Consider the following 16,342-nt stretch of genomic DNA (forward strand, 5'->3'; position numbering starts at 1 on the left):
CAATTAAACTTCATCATAGGTATGTTTTACAGGAAAACACATAGTATATACAGAGTTAAGTACCGTGTGTTTTCAGGCATCCACTCAGGGTCTGGGAACCCATCCCTAGACAATAAGGAGGGACTGCCGTACTTCTGATTAGCAATTATTGGCACTGCCATCATTCCAGTGAATTTGTTTTTCTGTAGAATGTAGATATGGCATAATGGCTATCCTGCTCACAGGATTTGCAGAGTAGATTCGTTTGGCATTTATTAAGAGTCTGCTATATGCAAGGCACTATTCAAGTCACTAGCAATGAACAAAACAAACAGAGATCTCTACCTCTGGGAGCACACATTCAAAGTGGATAAGCCACCACTACCACTTTCATCTCTTTGCTGACAGCAACAGTGTTTGCAGGACATTGGAGGTGACCTCTGGAGAATGGCTTGGCGTCATTATAATATAAGGCTGTATTATTAAATACTGTGGAGTTATGGAATTGTGGGTCGTTTCTATGTACACCAGAGGGTTTCTTTCTCCTCTGGTGCTTATCTGGTTGTTAGTTATCTTCTGTATATAGAATGCAAAATGAAAAGTTCAGTAAACAGAAAGGGAATTATCTTCATTCATTAGGAAACATTTAAAATAGTTATAACCACATCCCTTCACATGTTAAGTTGGAACTGCCACTATATGCATATAAAACAATAGTAACGTAAAGATACTATAACTTTAAAGTTGACTTTAAATCTTTTCTATATTCAGAGTTGCACACTGAAATTTTCTATAACAAAAGTTCTGTGCTTTGTAGGATGTTTCCTTGTTTAAAACATACTTGTGTTTAGGGCCCTGTACACAACCAAAGTGTTCACAATGAGTACTTTATGTATTTTTTAGGAAGCCAAGTTGTCTGAAGCAATTTCAGCTTCCAATGCCTGGAAAAGTCGTTATGAGAAAATCATAATAGAAAAAACCGAATTGGAAGTTCAGATCGAAACAATGAAAAAGTAAGAAAAAAACTTTAGAATCATTTTACTGTATAAGTGTTTTCAGTTCTTTGAGTGGTTTATATCTTGGTTCTTCTGGATTACATGTGGTAATAGTGTTTTCTATATGATTTGATATTTTCCTATTTATAGTTCTATAAACTTTTCTTACTCTAAACATACAATAAAAATGATTACCCACTAAAAGAACATAGGTGTTCACATTTCAAAATTTTGTACTTGTAAGTTAATATTTGGTATTTGAATATATGTTTAGTATTATCTATTATTTGCAGTAAATGTTAACACTAACTTTGTCTTAAATTGGAAGTAGTATTTCCTTACTAAACAGAAATGTATAAGAATAAATAATATAGTTTATAATAAAACTATAAATGCTTTCAAAGTCCTAATAGTTATTGTTTCTTAAAATGCTTTAAATATATAACAAAAATAAATAAATGATAAAAATACATGTATTTTATGCTTTAAAAATTATTATTGAAAAACGAGCAATGAACCCTGAATATTTGCTTTTAAAGGTCTTATTTTCTATATAGTTTCTTCAGAATTATAATTGAAAACAGTATATAATTTGCTTCTAAAGATTAATTATTGTCTCATTTGATCCTTTTATTTAACTTTGTCCTGAAATTGTATGTGTGTGAATGAGAAGAGACAGACAGATATATCTGTAGATCATAGTTTGGATGTTTTGTTGAATAGCAAAGAGAATGTTGTGTAATTTTTCATTGGCATTATCATCGGGTAGTTATTTCTAATCAAGGTTACTTAGGTAGTAACTTTACATAGATAACTGCTTCCTATTTCTCTTTTTCTCTGAGTTCTATTAACTTCTGAAACTGCGCACTCTACCAAAATAATTTCAGAAACACACTTAAAATGTATTCCTTGAATGAAAATTTCAATACCTTTTACAAAATGTATTATTTATTTTATAAAGGCAAATCAATAATCTTTTGGAAGACTTGAAGAAAATGGAGGACCATGGGAAAAATTCATGTGAAGAGATTCTTAGAAAACTTCACTCAATTGAATATGAAAGTGAAACTCTGAATCTCGAGAATACAAAATTAAAGGTACTATGTGTTTGTGTGTGTGTTTGTGTTTTATGTAATGACAAATTAGTCTACTTAGTACAAGTAGCTTAAAATAACAGTATGTTTAGAATAATTCTCTTATTTTGTCCTTTGTGTTTCTCGGAGTATTAAAATGTTACATAATAAATAACTTCTAAAAATCTGTATCTGTCTATGTCTATCTATATGTCTGTATATACATATATACTTATATATGTACACACATATTTATATATAGGTATTAAATTTTATAGTTGTGTATAAAGATACATGCTAAAATGTTTTCAGCAGTATTAAATAAGATTTAAGAAGTTGAATAACTGTCTCTTTGTTGCAACCTAAAAAAATGTATTTATCCCTGGCCGGTTTGGCTCAGCAGTTAGAGCGTTGGCCTGTGGACCAGAGAGTCCCGGGTTTGGTTCCCGCATAGGGCATGTACCTCCGTTTACAGTTCCCCGGCCCTGGTTGGGGTCATGTGGGTGGCGACCAGTCGATGTTTCTCTCACTACATCGATGTTTCTCTCTCTCTCTTCCTCCTTCTCTGCCTCCTGCTCTGTCTGAAGATAAATGCAAAAAAATGTCCTTGGGTGAGGATAAAAAATAAAAAATAAATGTATTTAAGCTTAAATTTTAGCAATTAAGTGAACCATCTAAAATTACATTAACTTTTCTGCATAAGATTATTTCTAGGTGTTATGGTTATGATATAATATAGCCTCAGACGTGGTCTGTTTGAAGCCAAAAAGTATGTTCTTGGCTGCTTCATAACCAGAAAGAATTTTCCAACTTAATCAAATCCATAGTGTGATTGGTTTGTATGTCTAGGCATATGGCCCCACATAGCTGTAAGGGAAACTAGGGAATGTAGTGTACTAGTTATTCTGCATTCTAGCCAAATATGAATACTCATTATTTCCTGCAGTTTGTTCATATTTTTCTGTAACTATTCCTATAGTTTAACTAGTTTTACAGTTTGGAATGCTGTTTTTCTCAGTAACTAAATCTAACTTTTCCTTTAAAGGTCAGCTCAAAATCTACCCCCCACTCCCAAATCTTCTCATTTAGGATGAATCTCTCCTTATAAACTTTTATCTTTGTAAGCAAGGATGCCCAGGGAAAGCATGGCATATACTTAGCTCTCAATGAATATTTATTGAAAAAATGCTTAAAATGATTTATCCAGGAAGAAGAAACTTTATATTTATTATGTTTATTTTCTTGATATCCTTCAGAGAGAAAGGATTAGGTAGATATTTCATTAATTATAAGTCTAATTTTTAATTACATGGAAATGGGATTTTATGTTACATAGGTATAACATCATCAAGTTAAAGTTTATATTTATATTTTATTAATAATATAGAAACATGTACTTTTAATGTATTCTCTGGATTTTGTTTAAGAAAAATATCTAGGTATGTTTGACATATATGTTATTTATAATATATAATTGCCTAGATGTCATGTTTTGTTATTTTTAATTACTTTAGAATAATTTTAGATTTTAAAGGTTCAAATGAAAAAGAAGCTAATTGATATTACTTCCAAGGCCCAGTGATCTCCTCTATTAAAAAGAACACATTTATTTGGAAGGTTATAAAATTCTATTTATTTATTACAGAAAGTTGGAAAAACAGAAAAGCACAAAAAGAACAAAATTTAAAATAACCTATAACCTCGCAACAAAGATAACTGGTGTTACTATTTTTGCATATATGTAATTTTGGGGATTTTGGACTACTTGGATAGGTGATCTCATCTAGTGTTGGGCCTTTAAATGCCATCTGTATCCTAGAGGCTTTCATATTTGTGTCTCTAGGCTAGACCTTGCCCCTGAATTCCATACACATAGTCTACTGCCTACTTGAAATTTCTACTAGGATATTTAATAGGTATTTAAAAGTTATGTCCAAAATAGACATGTATTCCTCAAAATAGTTCCTCTTACACTTTCCTCATCTCAATTAATGGCAGTCATCCTTTCTATTACTTGGTGATCCTTGACTAAACTTTCTCTCACATCTTCTTCCAGTCTGTCAGCAGATCTACTTCATATATACCCAGAATTTGACCACTTCTCCCCAGCACCACTGTTGTTATCCTGGTTAAAGCCATCATCTTAAGTCTTCTCTTGCTGCTGTCCTTGGCCCTTCAGTAAGCATTCAGTGTGTATAGAGAAAGATAGCAATGCTTGCTTGCAAATGCTTGGAAGATAGCAGTGTATCCTTCTACCAAAGGGTAGGCATGATGACTGCCTGTTATAAGATATTTGAATTTCCTCAACTTAGTGTTGCTCTTCTGTAATGCATCCCACTACATGTACAGGTGTCATCTGGCCTTCTCTGTGTTGCCCTGTGGAAACTGAGGCTTAGGAAACTAACACAAATGCTGACATCTGGCCATTGTTATTGATGGGAGTGGTAAAGTCCTGTGACTCTAACCTAGGAGTTTTGTGTTTTTTGCTGGAATCCATGAAACTGTGCTAGATTAACTTGCAAACTTGGAGGGTAAAATCTCAGATCTTTACAGTTCTTGATATCTTCTTTTGCTTTTATATTTAGTAGGGTTTTTGCTCTCTTCATATCCTCATATCAAACATTGCCTGTGAAAAATTTTATAGCTTTGTTTTGTGTGTGTGTGTATGTATGTCTTTAATCTTTACTTGAGGATATGTTTTTATTGATTTGAAAGAGACAAGAAGGGAGAGAGAGAGAGAGCCTCTCACGTGCACTCCAGCCAGGGGTGAACCTGCAACCTAGGTATGTACCCTGACTGGGAGTCAAACCTGAGACTTTTTGGTGTATTGGAGGACATTCCAACCAACAGAGCCACACCGGCCAGGGCTGATTTTTTTTATTTTTAATAAATATAAAAAATAGTGTCGGGTGGAGGTAAATAATCTACTTTTCCTATTAGTTAAACAGTTGTGTTACTACCATTATTTACTGATCCATATTTTTCCCATTGATTTAAAAATCTAACCTTTGTCATATATACTAAATATAATTTCAGTACATTTTTCTTTTTCTGTTTAATAGACTCTATATTCTTATATTAGTATCTTAATTTTAGTTCTTTATACATTTTAATATCTAGTAAGTACTGAGCTTCTCCATTTAATATTTCTTTCCAAATTTCATTAGTCTTTTATATTTATTTTTCCATATGAATTTTAAATTAATTTTGTCATATTTTCACTCCCTAACTGTTATACTTTTGGTTTAAATTGCATTAAAGTTTTATTGATTTGGAAAAAACTGGTATGCGTCTTCCCATCTAGGAACCTGGTCTATTTTTTAAGTTTTTGTCAATAAATTTTAAAAGTTTTAAAAATATTTCTTGCATAAATCTTTTAAAGTTGTTTGTAAGTATTACTAACTTTTTGAAATTAAAATTTTAGATGGTAATTATATACAATAAAAATAATTATTAACTGTTGATAAATGAATTATATTTTTATAGTCCTATAGCATTGGAGGACAAATGAATTCTAATGATTTAAAATATATGTGTATATATTCCTTACTAGACTACACTTGCTACTTTGAAGGACGAGGTGGTTTCCGTTGAAAATGAACTCTTAGAATTGCAAGAAGTAGAAAAACAACAGAAAGCCCTTATTGAAGTGTATAAAACTCAGGTGACTACTGCATTTATTTTAATGTTTGTTAAATTTGGTAGATAATTTAAAACATTGCATTTGTTTATGATCTAAAGAAATAGAACTGAAGAAAGGTGAAGCTGTTTTTTGTGATAGAACATGACATGTCCCAAATGTTTCTTTAGGTCCCACATATTTTTTATAAGTAGATGATTCTGATGATTCCTAATTCAAACATCCATTGCCTGTGTATGTGTTGGATATTCCTAAAAATATATCTAAAATTAATTATATAGATGTAATGGAAACCTTATGTATAATTTTGTTTATCATGTTTGTATCTGTTTGTCATCTCGTATATTTAATGGTATTGATGTAGAATAATGACTCCTTTCTAGGGTTGTTAAAGCCCAATACTCCCTTTTTCCCAATAAATAAAGTATAATTCAAACTTACTCCCATGAAATACCTGGATGAACATATGACAATATGTATGGAATAGAGCATGTGGTCAGTGGTAACTTAGAAAAGCTTGTGTTTTGGAAATGTAGTATTCAAGAAACTTCATGAGAAAGATGGGACTCACGGAGGTCTGTGAATGATGGGTACACACTGGTCAATAAAGAGTTTGAATTAAAGAGTAATGAACTAAATAAAGGTAAAAGCTTAAGGGGGACATAGTGTAGGTAAGTAGGACATGTGGATGGTTGACATGGGAAAACAGAGCTGAGATATCCAGTTAGTCCTCCAGGCCAGAGGTAAGAATGGAGGCTGTGGTGGTCAGTGGCACGTGTTATAGAACATGTCATCCCAGCTGGTTGTTTGGTTCAATCCCTTTGCAGGAATGTCATGGATGAGTCACTATATTCTAGGCTCTGGCCTTGTATAAAATGTTCAGATATTTTTTTTTAGCAGATTTTGATTTGGAGGGTAAAATAATTGGTATGGGAGCTAGTTTGAACCAAAGGCTGATTCTTTACATTGACATTGACCTGCAAATGAAGATCTCTCTAGTATTCAGAGCTCAAGTGAAGGTCTAGAAGTATTGCTGGGAAAATACCAGGTAAATCAAAAAAGGTTTGTGGATCATAGGAGAGCATTGAGTGGTTCTCATATATAAATAAGGAGTAAATTAGATAAATATACTGAGGGAAATAATGATTTGTTTAAAATTGAAAATTTAAATATTCAGCTTTTTATTTCATATTATGGTCCTAATAATAAAATAATACATGTTACTCTGATAATGTATTCTGTTTTCAGATACAAAAGTTGCAAGAAACAGCTGAAATGGTGAAAAGCAGATGTGAAAATTTGCTAAGTGAAAATAACCTAATAACAAAAAACAAAAATAAAAAATTAGAGAAAGTAAGTTTGACATTTTAAATAATAAAATAATATTTTATTTATGTTTTAGACTTTATGAATATTACACAAATATCTTTCATTGTGGTGTGGTCATTTTCTCTAGTTTAGACCTTGGAATTCTCTGTTCTCAATCTCTGTAGGAGTGTTTTCTGAGGAAATAATGTTTCTTCCAGGCTTGAAATGGTGTTTGTTTGTATGAATGTTTTTTCACTTTTTCCTTAATATTTGGAAATAGCATAAACATTTAATTTTTTTTTTTTACTCAAGAAGAGACTTAAATAGCTAAAAAATAATGGTTATCACTGAGTTTCATCAACTGTAAGTATGCAAACTTGAATACCTCTCATTTTTAATCTCACCTTGTTTTTCTGATAGTAAATCTTTTGTGTCTAAAAAAGCAAAGTAAATATTCTCTGCCAAATTCTTTGTTGGAAGAAAAATAATATCATTGGGAAAAAAACCCATCATTTCCTTTTTTTCACCCTATTGCAACAGAATGAGAGGAAGGCCAATGTTGGCAAGTTTTGATGTTTTTGTGAATATTTTTAAGTTTGTAAATGAAACCACATCCCTTTTTGGGTCTTTTCATGTTGTTTGGTAAGGAAGCAGTGCAAGCCCTGGGATGCTAGCTCCTGGCTGGAGAAGTCATGGGTGTTACTGCTCAGTTCCAACTGGTGTAGTAAGGTCTCTGTTTCAGGATTTTCTCTATATCTTGGGACTAAAAAGTTCAAGTGAGGCACCAATGTGAAGAGGTCAGCCAGAGCTGCACTCTGCTAGTTCAGCAGAGAGATAACCCATCAAATGTTCAATTTACTATTTTCTGATGGTTGTGTTTCCTATTTTTAGCACACTAGAGAAGAAATCATTTCATGTCTCTTGGTCTCTTTTTCTCATGAGCATACCAATACCAATGCCAATGCCAATGCCAATGCCAATGCCAATGCCAATACCAATACCAATACCAATGTCTTTCTTTTGCTAGGCAGCACTGTAAATAAAAGCCTATTTTAAAAACCTGTTCAAAAGGCAGATGGAGCAGGAACCTCAGTTTTTCAGATACTGTGAGGTCACAGTGGTTTCTAACCGGTATTAAACCAGAAAAGTCCTTTTTATTTTTTAATGAAATTTTTTCTTTTTTCTTTTCCACTGTTTTAAGTCTCCTGTTTTTCTAATGGGCTCTTAGATGTTTGGGAGGTATGCTTTGTTCTAGTTTTATCTTTTGTGATTAAGAATGCCAGATGTGGCACGGTAGCTCTAGGTGGTCCCTGTGACAGGGGAAGAGGTGGCTCTTGTTTTTCCTCCCTATGAACATCCTAAATGGTTATTGTTTCTTAATTAACAGTACAAGCATATCTTGGGGTTGCTTCTTGTCACATCTCTACAAAAGTGCTACAGTGAGGAACTGCAGCAGCCAAAGAGATGAACATAGATACAGTTAGAGAGATTTACTCTGTAATAACATCAATGATCAAATAGTCTACTGAGAGGACTGCTGATGTTAACTATCTTAAAATACACAGTAAGCCCCACTGCTTTAGACTAAGATGAGTACCGCAAGGCTGCTCTAATGGAAATATCTGAGTTACAGGATTGAATGACAATTACTTTAGACAGTCACTTTAGGATGATGGCTGGATAGTGGAAAGCTACTATACCAGCTTTATCAGTAATACCTACACTGCACTATAAATGACAGGATTCAAAAGTTTCTTTTGCTAAGTAGGTTAAACATTCTCCCTGCAAGCTAATAATACTGTCTTCATTTATTCAACAAACTTTTTGAAAACTAATTAAAGTATAGCCCACTTTTGAGTTATATGTTCTTACTTAGCAGAGCCTAACTTAATATTTATTCATATTTATTTGGTAGAATTAGTTTGTTTACAACCATTATACCTAAAACACATATTATATTATAAACATATAGTATTTAAGATAGTAAAAACATTAATGCTGAATGTGTGATCTTACACTTATTTCCCTAATGCTACAACTCAGATGAGAGGCCAGATGGAGTCTCATCTGAAGGAGTTAGAGCACGTCCGCGATTCCTTGACAGCGACGGAACGGAGGCTTCAGGAGTGTCAGGAGAGTGTGCAGCACTACAAGGGGAAGTGTGCAAGCCAGGCACACACCATTAGGGAGCTTCAGGGTCAGGTGTCCCACCATCATTCTTACTTTTGCTAGATGTGTTAAAGACATGTTTTCCCCATCTGAGGGCACTCATGTCAGGGGGTTGATTTATTTTACTCCCATATAAGTCAGTTGATAAAATACCAGTTTTATGCAGATACTGTAATATTATATTGCAAACAATTCTTTGATCATTTTATAGTAAAAAAATTGGTAACCAGAATTGCTGATTTAGTTTATTCATGCGAATCTATATTTAGGCATTTGAGGACATGGTAAATAGCATAAGAGAAGGAGCAATGATATGTTTACATATGTATTTTTTGATGTCAGGATAAGATAAATTATTGTAATTTATCTCACAAGACTTAGAATTTATTTGAATTAGAATTGTGCATCAAGTTTATTTAAGTTATTTCCAACTTTTGTTGACAGTACACCTTTTACTTCATTAGAACAGGGATCATGGATACTCTGTTAGTTACCACATAACCATCTTCTAATTCAATGCCTAGCACGTAGTCAGCACTTCATAAATGTATTTTTTAATTATAGGTTTTTTGTTTGTTTTTCAAAGAAGCATGCCCAAGGATGGTAACAAGTATTTACAAAACAGTTTTAGAAATGATTCCCTATCTTCCAAATGTAGTTTGGATTTTAATTTTGAAATGCATCCTATTTTTAAGAACATGCAAACAAAACTTTGCTGAATTTAAATTCCTGAGAAGAGGTTTCTAGGAAAATGTCAAATTACATAATTACTAATTGAAATTATGAGAAATTTTTTTTTTATTTCAGAGCTTCTGAAACTATTTAAATATAGCTTTTGAAGCAATGGGAGATACATTTTGTCTTGACATGGGCAAGTGTATCTTTTGTTGATTTCCTTGTTAATTTAATTTACGTTTCACAAATAAGTTTTTTTAGTCAAAGTTACAACTTCACAGATATTCAATTATCAATCACTATTTAGGTGAAACAAACAAACAAAAACTATAAAGGTAACCCAAAGTATTCTATAGTTTTTAAAATCTTCACACTTAATAAATAAATGTCCTTTTGTAATAAAACATTTTTCATAATGTTTTAATTGCCATCATTCAGAAAAATATGTGGTAGGTGCTTTTCCATGAGGCAGCATAGTTCTTTTAAACTTAGTCAGGAATTTAAGAACTTGTGTTTTAACAATGTAATATTTCTTGGTGTCTCTCTGTGTAGAAGTAATAATTTTTATTTCTTCTTGTTTTCTATGATTTTCCTAACAATAAAATTTATAGATTGCTTTGGAAATTGATTGTAAAGAAAATAACCAAGAAATTTTTTTCTCTCTTTTAGTTGGATAGAAATCACAATCTTCTGACAGAGCTTTCTCTGGAGGAGGAAAATTATCTTATTCAATTGAAGTGTGAATACCTTAAACAGTAGGTACTAAATTGGCTTAAAATTGGTGTTATCTTTTTCTCTATCCACTATAATTTTAAAATATATGTTTTTTGTGAAAAGAAAATTAGAACAGATGGAAGCAGAAAATAAAGAGCTTGAAAAGAAGCTGGAAAGCCAAGAAGAATGTCTCAAGCACAGCAATCTTCAGCTGAAAGAGAAGTCTGCAGAATATACAGCACTGGCCAGACAGCTGGAAGCCGCTTTAGAACAAGGAAGACAAAAGGTACAGATGGCCTTTATTTAGAAACTTTTTAATTAGTTTACCAAAGAGTCCTCTTTTAAACAGGCAATACCTCATCTTGCCAAACCTAGAGTTATTGTTTTGATCCTGATGACAGGGTAAAAGGAGCAATTACATTTTTGTTTTTTACCTACTTTTGTCTTTTGGAGCTAAACAGATGTCTTACTAGTCCAGAGTTACTTTACCAGATAATGGTGATGTGGCAGGGTCAAGGGCAAGGAGGGAAAGCACTTTGAAGGAGTACTCTCCACTCACACCTTTTAAAAAAATAAAACCAAAGCAAACGTGCAAATTATTGAACACTTTGGTTTTGATCAGGATCCAGTGAGCTGTAAAGCTCAACTCCCATTTCTTTTGGGAAATATTGTTGCATAAATAAATACACGCAATAATTAAATTCCAGTTAAATCCATTTGGCTAGCATTTAGTAACTATCTCACTGTGTGTCTCTACTAGTCCTGAGATGCAAAGATGAATAAAACTGGGCCTCAGCTCTCAGGACACTCAGTCCAGGAGGGAGATGACATGTGAACAAACAAATGGCGTCCAGCACATAGGAGCTGGATAGGGGGAGGGGTGAGGAGAAATGATTCAGGAAAATCTCAAAGAAGAGGTAAATTTGTGAAATGATTTGAAAATGTAATCCTGAAAGGCCATGAGGTGGGCTTTGGTGTCCAGCAGGAACTGTGTTTGGATTCTGTCTCTGGTACATTATACCCTGACCCAGGACAAGTTACTTCTCTAAACTTTAATTTCTTAATTGATAAAATTGGGATGATGAGTTTCCTCAGAGGATCAAATAATGCTAAAAAGAAATGATTTATACCCTGTAACTCTCAGATACATGTTTCTACCCTAGACTTCTCTGTCCTCTGAAATTTAGACTCATGTATTCAGCTACTTATTTGCTATCTCCATTTAACAGAGGCATTTCCAACTTAACATGTCCAACACAAAATTCGGAATCATTTCCTCTAAACTCTCTTCCACCAAGTTTTTCCAAGGTGTGTTAATGGCAGTTCCACAAGAGTTTGATAAAATCTGGTATCTTTGATATGTGGATTTTATATCACATATCATATAATTTTTTTTAACTCTGGGAATTTTTAAATCAATTTAAATAGATGTGCTGAAGGACACATCATTGAATAAAAGCTAAATAGTAAAATGTACCACCAACAGTAGAATTGTAATCTAGATTTCTCAGTTCCACCGACCTTTGGGAGGAAAATAAGAAGTGACTTTATTTTGGTTCAGCCTAAATGGACTTTGGAAATGTTAGATAATCTCAGATTTTTACTCAAAAGTGTACCAGTTCTCCAGAGATGTGTGTACCCTTTCCTTTTTCTCCTGCTGCAGGGGACTGTGGGGTGTCTCTCGTTTCTGCCCCCTGAGGCATGCTGTCACTGCACTGTCACCATTGTCCATCCTGGGGGACATGGTCAAGCACACGGATATTTGTCCTGAGGGCTCTCTCCCACAGCTTCAGACCCTGTCAGCACGCCTCAGTCATAATCACCCTTAGAATTTGTGCATAAGACATCTTTGTAAATTATTTTATAATAACTTAGAACTGAGTCCATAGGGGTTAGATTAGAGGACAGTCCTTCCCACTAACTCCTTGCTCCTTAACTAGCCCCTGCCTCCACTCTTGTGGCTCCAACCTACCATTCTTGCAAATAGGCTCCCACATATCTGAACATAGCCAAGCTAGGCTTTATACTAAATAAACAGAGAAATATGAGAACTCAAATTCAGACCACTTTGAAAGTAAATGAATGAAAAATTTATCTTGTGCGCGCGCGAGCACGCACACATTGTGTGTGTGTGTGTGTGTGTGTGTGTGTGTGTGTGTGTGAAATGTATATATCACGTGCCTTGCCTCCAGTTCTCTCCATCCAAGTCTAATCAGCATTGAATGAGAACTTTCTATGTTCCAGCAACACTCGGGACACCATGGTGAATATAAATACTGTAAAATGGAAATTGGTCTCAGTGGGATATAAAAATACAGCATTGGGGAGAAAACCTACTGAAGTCACAGAGCAGTGCAAATATGTACACTTCTTCTATCTCAGGTCATTTTGCAAGAAGTTATACTATATGTGTTTTTTTATAGAACAACTTTAAACATTTTCTAGTTAAATTATCTAGCATCCAACTAATAGCTATTTGGAAAAAACAGGTATAGTATAACTATGTCAGGGCCTTAAATTATACTTTAAACAAAGCACATTTAGTTACTTTACTCTTTTAATGAAAATTACAGGTTTCTGAAGAAGTAGAGAAAATGTCATCTAAAGAGAGGGCTTTGCAAATTAAAATATTAGATCTGGAAACTGAGCTTAGAAAGAGAAATGAAGAACAAAATCAACTTGTTTGCAAAATAAACAGTGTAAGTATTAGTATGGCTTATGTATTTTCATAAGAAGTAAATTAGCGTTTAGCATTCTTACCGTGTTAGTTTACTTAAACAGTTAAAGTACAAAGTGAGGGAAGTCAGGGCTATTTCTTTACGTATACTATTACAAATAACAAATAATATAAATCACAAAAATTAAAAATGTTGGGATTATGCCAAAGAATTATTATCCTTATCCTTGGTAGCTTCTATTACATTTCTCTCAAAGTCTCTTTGGGCCCTTTCTCTACATATTACTTTTACATGACAGCTGCTTAATGAAAGTTACAGATATAATCTACTTATTTTCTTTCTGTTATGAATTTTTCAAGATAAACCCAATTTAAACAATTATTATGAGTTAGATTTTGATCCTGTCTTGAATAATGAATATTATATTTTTAGAAAGTTAAAAGTTGGCATTAAGTAAATACTCAATATCATTATATCTGCATATAAGATAGATGCTTTGGTCCACTCAGCCATGAAATGACAATTCCAAATTGGCTGTGATTAATTAGTCTTCTAACGTTTTTTCCTAAATATTTGTGAAATAGCCAACTGGCATAAGATGCTATGAAAATTAGCACCAATCATGACTAAATTACTTGAAAACTATCTACTTAACATTGACATATAAAATAATGACACTGCATTTTTTTCAAGGAGCTGAAGACTCCATGAAAACTAATTTTTCATCCCCAAATGTCTAAAAGTTGAAAACCTGAAAGTTCAAACGTTAAATGATTTTGTGGCATGCAATATTAGCCTATTTTCATCGCTATCAAAAGTTCCATGGCAATTTAATCAGAACAAAACATTTTCCACTTTGAATTTAGCACAGGCCTTCCCTTTATTTCTAAAAAAAAATGTTTTTACTCACCTTCAGAGTTGCTGATATTGCAAATGTGTGTGATGTTCTTTATATACTTAAAACTTCTGAAAAAATAAAATAAGTACATTAAGATGAGATGGGTTTTGCAATAATGCGCCCAGTACTTGGCGAAAGCTGCCCAAATAAATAGATTTAACATTTGATGTTCTATTGAACCTGATAATTTTTATAGTAGTAAATATCTAGAATTCTAAGCATAGATTTAGACATTACTGAAAAAAGAGTTTATATATTCTCTCCTTTCCAGGGAACAGTTCAGTGGGCAGTTCAATATTTATTTTTGTATACATGCCTTAGCTCCAGTTGAATCGTGAGCACCCTGAGAGCCTGTCTCCTAACCGATTGTATTCTGGTGTCTGCCGCAGTGCCCTGCCCACAGTGTAAGGTCTCTGCAGGTTTTTTGCCCGAGTGTTCCAGTGGAGGGCAGAGTGGATGCACAGACGCAAGGGCAACTTGACCAGCCTATCCCAGGCCAGCCTTCCTGAAGCCTGAAATGACTTTGGAGTCTTATGTGATATCCATAAATGTATGCATATTTTGCATTCTACCCAACAAATATGTGTGTTTGTATTAGTATTTCCCCCCTAAGTTAAGTAAAATTGATGTTCCACAGAGATTCACTATATTCATTCTGTGACTTTGTGTAGCCAGGCTAGCACATTTCTTCACACCACCCTACTTCACCTGGGGGACATAGAGCTGTGCTCAGTTTCAGAAGGTGTCAGGTATTGAACACCTGATGGGAGGGAGAGAAAAGATTTTTCTTCTCAAGGTGCCTACATTTTGTTGGAAGCTAAATGGTATTTGCAGCCTGTCTATCCAAAATATTTCCAGTGAACAGATCTGTTTGGAAATTTATATGCAACAAGATATTTTAAAAGTATATTAGGTTTTTAATTTTTTCTTCAAATAAAGAGCACCTGTAATACTAATAGTTCTTTTTAAATTATTTATGAAAGATTCCAAAAATAAAATGTTTATATTATCAAAACTAGAATTTTGTCAATTTTTAAGACATTTTTAAGCAAAAGTCATTCTAGTGGTGTAAAATATCAATTTTTAGGCATAGAAAATGGCAGAAACTAGTATTAATATGTCATGTTAGATGTGAGAGGAAATTAAGTATGACAGTTTTAAATAAAACTCATTTATTAAATTGATCATGTTAAATATGTAATATTTTGGGGCTAAGCGAAGGTGTATTACAGCAAAGTATACCACAGTAAGTATCAGCCATGTACTTGGCTTTAGTTATTCTGGATTTTAAAGAGAAGTGAGTTCTACGATAAGATATTAATAAACACATTGGATGTTAGGACTTTTTCTTTTAAAAATCATCTAGTCATTATATATATAAATGTTATGACTATCCTTTGATATGAATGTCATTATTGATTATATTTCTTTCTTTTTTTTATTTAGGAAGCACAACACCAGGAAGTATGTTTGAAAGAAATACAACATAGTCTTGAAAAGTCGGAGAATCAAAACGAGAGTATTAAGAATTATTTACAGTTTCTTAAATCTTCTTATGTAACAATGTTTGGATAAATTGTTGAATTTATTTTCTATAAGCAGTAGGTTTTTACTGTGAGTCTAAAAAGTGGTTAGTTGAAAAATAATACTTTCTGATGGTATACTGTGTGATTTGTGGGTGGTAGTATTAGAATTTTTATGTAAAGATTTTTAAAACATAATTTATTATCCAATTGAAACTTAAAAGAAGATAAATGTTAGCATTCATTTTTTGCTAGGTAATTTTCACTTAGTTCTGGTTTAATTTCTATTTAAATTATATTGGTTTTTAGAATATTTTTATACGTACACAAAAGAAGCCAGAATAATTCTGTGTTTGTCTGTAACCACCATCCAAGTGCATTTGTAATAAATCTATGTTAATTATGTGCCAAATACATGATTTGAAATAATGCACATCATTGTTTTACATAGTATAGCTACATATGTATTAATATAATAAAGGAAAATATTTTGGATATTAATTTTTAACAATGGCATAATTACATACTTTTAAAGATGCCCCGTGTCTTGATGTACTTAATATTGTTTCAGGTATATGCTAAGATACCATTATAATTTCTGTGAGGTTTTAAATATACAATTTTAAGTCGTCGCTATTAAATGCCAACTGACATTTGAAAACATCTTGTCCCAGGGCCAACTCACATGAG

General features: G+C 33.0%; 1 protein-coding gene across 1 annotated transcript in view; it reads left to right on the forward strand.

The window, feature by feature from the left end:
- Positions 1-15,704, forward strand: part of ODF2L (outer dense fiber of sperm tails 2 like) — a 35,106-nt gene extending 19,402 nt beyond the window's left edge. The window contains 10 exon segments of the mRNA XM_036256402.1: positions 883-992; positions 1,936-2,071; positions 5,601-5,711; positions 6,936-7,040; positions 9,039-9,197; positions 9,997-10,035; positions 10,509-10,594; positions 10,677-10,839; positions 13,127-13,252; positions 15,576-15,704. Of these exon segments, the coding sequence (XP_036112295.1) occupies positions 883-992; positions 1,936-2,071; positions 5,601-5,711; positions 6,936-7,040; positions 9,039-9,197; positions 9,997-10,035; positions 10,509-10,594; positions 10,677-10,839; positions 13,127-13,252; positions 15,576-15,704 (1,164 nt within the window).
- The last annotated feature ends 638 nt before the right edge of the window (positions 15,705-16,342 follow it).

This window comes from Molossus molossus, unplaced genomic scaffold (assembly GCF_014108415.1).
Source record: "Molossus molossus isolate mMolMol1 unplaced genomic scaffold, mMolMol1.p scaffold_m16_p_12, whole genome shotgun sequence".
NCBI classification, from domain to species: domain Eukaryota; kingdom Metazoa; phylum Chordata; class Mammalia; order Chiroptera; family Molossidae; genus Molossus; species Molossus molossus.